This window comes from Pan troglodytes, chromosome 1 (genome assembly GCF_028858775.2).
Source record: "Pan troglodytes isolate AG18354 chromosome 1, NHGRI_mPanTro3-v2.0_pri, whole genome shotgun sequence".
Lineage (NCBI taxonomy): Eukaryota > Metazoa > Chordata > Mammalia > Primates > Hominidae > Pan > Pan troglodytes.
The window spans coordinates 7,521,719-7,531,229 of NC_072398.2; the positions used below are offsets into that span (position 1 = coordinate 7,521,719).

At 45.7% G+C, this 9,511-nt stretch overlaps 1 protein-coding gene across 2 annotated transcripts in view; it reads left to right on the top strand.

Annotated features, from left to right (window-relative positions):
* Positions 1-6,665: 6,665 nt before the first annotated feature.
* OPN3 (opsin 3) overlaps positions 6,666-9,511 on the top strand; it is a 46,640-nt gene continuing 43,794 nt past the window's right edge. For both annotated transcript variants that reach the window (XM_016941714.4, XM_054660960.2), the window contains exon 1: positions 6,666-7,038. In XM_016941714.4, the coding sequence (XP_016797203.1) occupies positions 6,666-7,038 (373 nt within the window). The remainder of the gene's footprint in view (positions 7,039-9,511) is intronic.

Below are 9,511 nucleotides of genomic sequence, written 5' to 3' on the forward strand. Positions count from 1 at the left end.
CATCTCACCCATCTGAGGAGCTGTATGCACCAGGAGCATTGACATTCAGAAACTTAAGGCATGCTAGATTCTCCTTTTTTAAAAAAAAGTTCAAGCACATCCACTAAATTGCATTTCCTAAGGTAGGAAAAGTGCATACATGTTTCGCAAGATTTTCAGTAAGGGCTCTTCTGCTGCTCACCAGAGACCAAGGTTAGAGGGGCCAGGAAAGAATGTGTCTCAACCCTGGGAAAAGGAATGCTTGATGGAAGTTCCCTCTCTGCTGTCACCTTATGATGCAGAAGGCTAGGGGTTATCAGTTTCCAAACAAGAATGTCAAATGAAACGTGTCTCCATTCCTCGCTCCCCTATACTTTGCAAAGGACTTCCTTAGAATATAGGTATTGTGATAATTTAATGTTCCAATGTAAGAGGGTGTTTAGAGGGTTTTAAATGAACCTCTTTCTGTCTAAAGGACAGGGCTAGACGGCCCACGCGGGAGGATGTGTGCAGTCACTGGGAACCAGTTCCGCAAGCATTAGTTCCTGCTCACCTTCAAACTATTTAAGAGAAGGCAACGAGTTCATTAGGAGCTCAAGGATATCCTTAATGAGCACTTCCACAGAGAGAGTGTTCAGCATGGAGGAGCCGTGACATCTCCCCATTTCTTTCCATCCCAGGGGCACTGACAGGGAGATTCTGGGGCTGGCCAGCTCTCTGCAGCAGACCACTTCCAGAATTTGGCAGGGCAAAAGATGCATACATATGTACAGAGGAACAGACGCTAGACTCTCAGTAGAGGGGCCAGACTGGGTCAGCTTGGGAGGGTCCCCAAGCAGGGTCAGAGAGTGAGATCCCAGCAGACAGCTACTAAAGGCGTTGCCTCTGTCGAGAGAGTTGTGTGAGAAAGATGCCAGAGATCTCAATTTCTCTAGAGAACCTGAAAATCATCCTAGAAGAGAAAAACCCAACATTTAAAACTTGCTACAACCAGAGAGCACTAATATCAATTATTTTTAAAAGACAAAGTTGCAATCTGTTGCCCAGGCTGGATTGCTGTCTCCTGGGTTCAAGTGATTCTCCTGACTCAGCCTCCTGAGTAGCTGGGATTACAGGTGCATGCCACCTCATCTGGCTAATTTTCGTATTTTTAGTAGAGATAGGATTTCACCATGTTGGCCAGGCTGGTCTCGAACTCCTGACCTCAAGTGATCTGCCCATCTCGGCCTCCCAAAGTGCTGGGATTACAGGCGTGAGCCACCGTGCCTGGCAGAGAGCACCAATATCAGACTACAACTTAACCAAAGAAGATTTTTTTTTCCCTCACAATCTCAAAGGGGCCCAGAGCAGCATCTACAGGTAGCGAGCGGATCAAGAAAATGGGGGAAGCTAAAGTTGTTTTCCTTCTCACCTCCACCCTCACAGAAGTTCTCCAGGCCTGAGGCTGGCTGTATCTTGGAGGGTGTGGACAAGCGAGTTTTCCGTGAGTTTTAGCTTTTCAGCATTACAATGTGCTGGCCTTGATGTCAACTGCAAGGGAGCAGAAAAGCTTTGGAAGCTGCCAAAATTCCATCTAAGGGCAGGAAGGAGCAAATGGTCAGAAAACATTTGAAATGAGTAGGGAGAACAAGTTGCTTTTTGGTTGCAGCATACTGAGTTCAGCTTGTTTCCTCAACTGGTTATAGTAGTTTACTTCTCCCACTCTGAGAGAGTGAAATGCAGGCACAATTTGCACATGCTTTTTTCTTTTTTTAAAAAAAGTGGTAAAATATACATAACATAAAATTTTCCTTTCTAACCATTTTTAAGTATATCATTCAGTGGCATTGTGTACATTTACAATCTTGTGCAACCATTACTACTATTCGTCTCCAGAATTTTTTCGTCATCTTAAACAGAAACTCTCTACCCATTAAACACTAACTTCTTATTCTTCCCTCTTCTCAGCTTCTGGTAACCACCATTCTACTTTCTGTCTCTGTGAATTTGCCTGTTATAGGTACCTCATATCATTGGGATCATATAATATTTGTCCTTTTGTGTTTGGCTTATTTCCCTTATCGTAATGTTTTCAAGGTTCATCCATGTTGTAGCATGTACTAGAATTTCATTTCTTTTAAAATATGGCTGTATAATATTCCATTGTATGTATATACCACATTCCATGTATCATTCATCTGTTGATGGGCATTTGAGTTGTTTCTATTTTTTGGCTATTTTGAATAATCCTATTATGAACATAAGTATACAAATATCTGTTTGAGTCCCTGCTTTCAATTCTTTTGTGTATATACCTAGGAATAGGATTGCTAGATCATATGGCAATTTTTTTTGTTTTGAGACAGGGTCTCACTCTCTTGCCCAGGGTGGAGCGCAGTGACACGATCACAGCTCACTGCAACCTCAAACTCCTGGGCTCAAGGGATCCTTCTGCCTCAGCCTCCTGAATAGTTGGGTGAGACTACAGGTATGTGCCACCACACCCAGCTAATTTTTTATTTTTTTCTGAAGAGATGGGGTCTTACTATGTTGCCCAGGCTGGTCATTGTACTCTTGGCCTCAAGTGATCATCCTGCTTAAGCTTCCCAAAGCACTGGGATTACAGGAATGAGCTCACAATAATTCTATGTTTAACTTTTTGTGGAACTACCAAATTGTCTTCCACAGGAGCCACACCATTTCACATTCCCATCAGCAGTACGACAGGGTTCTAATTTCTACACATCTCCACACAAAAACCAACACTTGTTTTTGTGTTTTGTTTTGTTTTTTGATGATAGCCCTTCTAGTAGGTGTGAAGTGGTATGTCATTGTGGCTTTGATTTGCATTTCCCTAATGACTAATCATGGTGAGTTTCCTTCCATGTGCTTTTAGGCCATTAGTATATTTTTGGAGTAATGTCTACTCAGATCCTTTGCCTATTTCTGAATTGGGTTGTGTGGAGTTTTTTGTTGTTGTTGAGTTGTAGGGGTTCTTTATAATATTAATGCCTTATCAGATACATGACTTGCAAGTATTTCTCCCATTTGCTGTGCTGTCTTTTCACTCTTTTGATAGTGCCCTTTGATGCATAACAGTTTTTAATTTTGATAAAGTCCAATTTAGCTATTTTTCTCCTGTTGCCTGTGCTTTTGGTGTCATACCCAAGAAGTTTTCTTCTAAGAGTTTTATAGTTTTAGCTTTTACATATAGGTCTCCAATCAATTTTGAGTTAATTTTTATATATGATATAATGTAAGGCTCCAACTTCATTCATTTGCACATGGATGTGCAGTTTTCCCAGCATCATTTGTTGAAAAGACTGTCCTTTCCTCCTTTCCCCATTGAATGGCCTTGGCATCCTTGTCAAAAATCAATGGACCATATATGTAAGAGTTTATATCTTGGCTCTCTATTCTATTCCATTGGTCTACATGTTTGTCCTTATGCTATGTATTAGGCTGTTCTTGCACTGCTGTAAATACCTGAGACTGGGTAATTTATAAAGAAAAGCAGTTTAATTGGCTCACAGTTCTGCAGGCTGTACAGGAAGCATGGTGTTGGCATCTACTCAGCTTCTGGGGAGGACTCAGGGAGCTTTTACTCATGGTGGAAGGCAAAGTGAGAGCAGGCATCTCACATGGCGACAACCAGATAGGGAGAGAGAGAGAGAGAGAGAGAGTGGGATGGCGGAGTTGCCACACACTTTTAGATGACCAGAGCTCACTTATCACAAAGGGGATGGCCCAGGCCATTCATGAGGGATCCGCCCCCTATGACCCAAACACCTCCCACTAGGACCCACCTCTAATATTGGGGATTATATTTCAACATGAGATTTGGGTGGGGACAAACATCCAAACTATATCATGCTGGTGTTTTTCATTTGTTTGTTTTTTGTTTTTTTTTTTTAATAAAAGATTGTAGTGTTCTGCCATTATCCTGTCATTACATAATTCTAAAATTAAAAAAGAAACATATATCCTTATCATTGCCTGTTTCTGTCAAGCTCAATAAATGTCCTTAATGGTTCATAGTATTGTAAAATTACTGTGTCAAAAATGCTTAAACATTTGTCAAAGGCCTCTTACTCCTCCTTTGCATTCACTGCTAGTAGGCATTGCCCTGGACTTTACTCTGATTGAGTAAAAGCCAAAGTCCTTTTATTGAAATGGCCAAGGTCCTGCATATTCTGGCCATTCACTGCCCACCCACCTGACTGGCTGCATTTCCCAATTCTCATTCTTGCTTCCTTATTGTTCCTCCAACATACCAATACAGTACTCCTGCCCATAACCACCTTGTCTAAATAACAACCTTGACAGAGCAGGTGCATCACCATCATGGACAAGCACTGCCATTTTAAAGTTCCCCTTGATCAAAAACCACCTAAATCCAAACAGCATCAGCCTAATGGCTAAGGTCAGCATGACCATACAACACAAATGACATCTCCGACCAGAAACATTCCAACCCTAAGATAAACCCCTCCCTGACCAGAGACATGCCAGCCCCGAGATAACCTCCCCTCCGACAGAGACATTCCAACTTGGCAATAAACTTCTTCTCCAAACAGAAACATTCCACGCCTGTGATAAGCTCTCTCACTCTAAAATCCTTAAATACTCTTAGTCTGTAAGAGAGTGCTCCTGACCGAAATCGGCCAGAAGCCCCTCTTAGGTTTATTCTTCCAAATAACACTGTCTGACTGTTGAGCTGCTATTAGTGTTTCTTTCCTCTTTCTTTAACTCTTACAAACTCCTTGCCCCATCTCCCATAGCTCCTGGCTCAACCTCCTGAGTAGCTGGGACCACAGACATGTACCATCTTGCCTGGCTAATTTTCTATTTTTTGAAGAGTTGGGGGGCAGTTCTCACTTTGTTGCCCAGGCTGGTCTTGAACTCCTGGGCTTAAGAAATCCTACTGCCTCGGCCTCCCAAAGTCCTGGGGTTACAGGAATGAGCCACCACGCCTGACCCCTATTTCTTCATGGCATTTGTCAGTGGCTGACACCCTACGTATTTATCTAATTTTTGTTCGTTCTCCCAACACTACTGGAATGTGAGCTTTATAAGGGCAATGACTCAGCAATGAAGAATGAATAGGAAAAAATATAGTGAGTTCTTTATTCATTCATTCAAATTACTATTTATTGAGAACTTACTGTAGACTAGACACAGAAAACACTTTCGACATTAAACATATAGAACTTGTTAAATAGTTATGTTTTGTTCAGTGGTTGTACAAATCTAAAATTAACAATTAAAAGTGTGTGTGTTTTTTTAAGGGGTGGGTGGGTAGGAAGTCTCACAGATGGCGAGTCCAGAGCAGAAGCCTTGAAGGAAAATCAAGGTGTCAAAGGCAGAGCACACTGCCCCTTAGCTATTGCTCAGTGCACCAGGGTGGAGAGCTGCTGCCAGCCTATTAGATCCTCTCTCCAGGGAATTCAGAATGTGGATTGATCCAAGCTAGTCATTCCCTACTGATCTTTCAAACAGAGGTGAGGGGGGTAAACGCCCGTATGGAGAGCAGTTTCTTTAGCTTGCACAAACCCTGTGTTTGTCACCAGTGTCCAGGACAGGCTGCAGGTGTGGCTGGGGACTGTGATCTTCTTGTAGGGCCTCCTTAGGGATTGTGCAACCACAAAGGCAGAAGCAGCTCTTGCAGAGTGTGATGACGTTCACAACCTATATTTGACTTGTACTATATTCTCATCACTACAGGGGAAGAGGCCCAATGGGAAATGTGTGCTGTTCTAAATATAGCACCTGCCTCCTATACCTGCTAGATTTAGGTTGAATCTTTCACTGCCTGTGAAGGACTTTAGCAGGCCTCAGTGACCGGAAAGATCTACCCACGCTTTCAAGCACAGGAAGGACGGTATTGGAAGGCCTTGGGGTCCAGCCCAGGGCTTAAAGTCAGTTCCATTGGAATGCCATTTTCAGAGAGTTTTCATCCCAGACTCTCCGAGGGTGGCAGGCTCTTGTATCAGCCCTGGGACATGTGTCCTCTAGCAGTCAGGTAGTTAGGCAGGCACCTGTCTATCAATTTGTTGTTTTTCTTCTCAGTTTTCCGGTAAGACTACCCCGAGCTCTTCAATGTTTTCTTTGCTTTTGTTTACATTGAGTGTATGACGCGGGATGGGCTTCGTAGGCTGGTTGTGGGTTATTACAGCTTCCCAGGAAGGAGAGAAGCCCAATTCTTGCCAGCACGTGGTGGGCGCAGGCGCTCATAAATACTTAGGAATAAATGAATGCATAAGTGAGTGCATGAATGGGTGAGTGGACACGAAGCTTTCAAGGTGGGTGCAGGGAGGTGGGGGTGTGAAGAGCCATCGAGGCTACCCTGCGGCCCTGGCCCCCAGGCTATCCCGCGACGCGCGTCCACGCCGACCAGCGGAAGGTGCCCAGCCAGTGGGGGCGGGGCGAGCTAGCCGCGAGGACGCGCCCGCGGGGGGGCGGGGCTAAGAGGACGCGCCGGGAGCAGCGGAGCGACGAGGACAGGCCGCGGGGAGGGGCGGGGCCACGGGGGTGCGCCGGGCGGAAGGGGCGGGAAGAAGGCGGGCCCGGCGCGCGGTAGCGCGGGCCCCTCAGTGCACAATGGCCAGAGCAGGCGGCGGAGCCCCAGCCCCACCCAGTGCGGAGCGCGCCGCGAGCCCCGCCGCAAGCTGAGCGCCTCCGCCCGCCAGGCGCGCCGGCGCCGGGCCATGTACTCGGGGAACCGCAGCGGCGGCCAGGGCTACTGGGACGGCGGCGGGGCCGCGGGCGCTGAGGGGCCGGCGCCGGCGGGGACACTGAGCCCCGCGCCCCTCTTCAGCCCCGGCACCTACGAGCGCCTGGCGCTGCTGCTGGGCTCCATTGGGCTGCTGGGCGTCGGCAACAACCTGCTGGTGCTCGTCCTCTACTACAAGTTCCAGCGGCTCCGCACTCCCACTCACCTCCTCCTGGTCAACATCAGCCTCAGCGACCTGCTGGTGTCCCTCTTCGGGGTCACCTTTACCTTCGTGTCCTGCCTGAGGAACGGCTGGGTGTGGGACACCGTGGGCTGCGTGTGGGACGGGTTTAGCGGCAGCCTCTTCGGTGAGTTGGACTGGGAGGAGAAGGCAGCCTCCCCTCTGCAAACTTCCACTCCCCACCCCGCTGCCCGCTCCGTGCGTCCGCCCCCCAGCCCGCCCCGCACCGCTTCCCGCTCGGCCCCGCGCCCCCCGCCCTACACCGCCCCGCTCCCCGCTCGCCTCCTCAACGCTGCCCGACCCCAGCCGCATGGCGGGTGCCTTCCTCTTCCTCCGTCCCCTCCCGCCCCACGCTGTCCAGGACTCCATTCCTGTGGTCTCTCATCTGCCCCCCACGTTGACCCCAAACCCCAGCCCGTCTCCTTTCTTCTCATTTGTTTTTACCTCCTGAGATCACTCAACAAGGCACGAAACCACGGCTTTTTACACTTTGAGGAAAGAGACGAGGGCCTGTAGAGTCAAGAGATTCAAGAAAAAAAGTGATTAACTCGTGAAAGTTGGAGGGAGTGATGAGATTAGATTCATGTACTACTATTTGTTTCCTAAAATGAGAGTAGAAAACTAAAATAGCAATGTGTAAAAAAAAAAATTCTCATTAGTACTTGTAAACCTTTGAATGCTTTCTAGGGAATGAGACAGTTTCATTCAGGTCCTCAGAATGCAAATTGGCATGTGCCCTGTAAGCTGTTTTTACTATTTTCCTTCTTATAGATGGGTTCCAGCACACCAGAATCTTGGGTGAGATTACAAATGGCTCAGCCAATACCATCTCAGGTGAACAAATACTGTAATTAGCTCTGCAGTCGGTAGATTTCATTAAAGTAGAACTTGATTGTTGAAGATTTATTTCGACAGTACTCTTATTATGGAAGATTTAAGTTTCACTGAGACATGATGTTTTGAAGGATGATCAACAACTCAGCAAATCATTGAAGGAAGCGTAGGAAAGAAATTGTTTTTTGTGTGCCTCAGGAATTTCATTTGTAGGGAGATTTGAAATAGAAATGTGTATTTCTCAAGGCTTAAAGTTCCTTTTTTAAATCCTGAAATCCATTGATACTTTATTGCTTTAATCTTGGTAGGTTTGGGAGAACAAAATCTTTGTAGAATTATCAAAAATATTTTCTTATTCAGTAACCTCTATGCTATGACAAACCCAAATATTATATTTGTAATGATTCATTTTTTGGCGTTTTGAAGGAAATAAGAAAATAGATTTTATTTGATTGCTTCAGAGGTTATAATATTTTCCTCCCCGCCCCTCATAAGCTTTAATCTGATAATTTCATTTGAACAAACATTTGAAATTTAGGGAGGGGACTGCAAGTGTATGTAGGCTGTGGTATGGATGGCTATGGGATTACACTCCTTATATTAATTATAAAATACCTATCAGGCAGTTTCTTCGGCAATGCTAAGAAGGTTATTCAAGCCCAAGCCTAAAGTATCATCAGTAGTGTTCTCCAGGGTAGTCAACAGGTGTTTGTTCACAGACATCAAAGTTCTTTATTCCTTGAAGTGCCTTTTCTGTGCTGGAAAATTCTGTTTTCGTGCCCGGGAGTTTGAACACAAGGGTGTACTGAGTTCTTTATAAGTGTTAGCTGTCATCCACCCTCTTCCTCACCTCTTTCCTCTGCTGATCCCACCCTCCTGTGTCTCCTAGTCACTTCTCCCTTCCTGTTTTTCTTCTTCACCATCCCTCCTAGGGTCCCAGCCCAGTGATTTTCTAAGTTCACTTAGATTTTTGCCTGAGGGCTGCCCTATTTTTCAGGGCATTTAGTGCTTTCAACCATGACTTTCTCCCTGTTTTTAATGTAGAGGTGGAAACCCTGAGATAAGAGATTCCGAGACTTAAGCCCTGGGGGGCAAGTTAGTAGTGAAGTTACTATAGAGTTTAAAAAGTTTTTAGCAAAGATGATTTCTTTGCCTGGAGTAAATTCCAGAGTTTGTGCTTCTAGATCCAGGTTAAGGATGAAGAAAAGGAGGGCACTTCCTGAGTTATCCCTGAGCAAGAACTACCTAACAGTGGAGTATTGAAGGGGAGGAAGTTAAAAATGAGGGAAGTAGCTTCTTGATGCAGAGGCTTTTGGAGAGGCCTGCCCTATCTGTTGGAAAGACCATTGGCCTGATGGCACAAGAGTGGATCCTGTTCCTGATCCTGCGACTCATGCATTGTGCGGGCTTTCTCAAGTCACTTAATCTCTCCAGCTATCAGTTCTCTCATCTCTATTATTGGGTAATTCAGCTTAATGCTCTGTAAGGCCATCCTACTTGCTTTGCATTTTGATGACCCCTTTGATATCTGTAGGTTAGAACGTGCCTGATCTTAGCGCTTATTGATTGTGTCTTCTGCTCCTACTCCTACCCTGAGCCCTGTCTTTCTAAGCCAAGAAGCAGCATGTACTATGGTTACACCTCTTCAGATACCATCATAGATTCAGTCTCCGTCTTCACACCCTGCTGGAAGAAGCAGAATAAGTAATTCAGACATACTTATATTTATACTTGAGTGGGCCAGGCAACTGCTGCATTCTGTACTT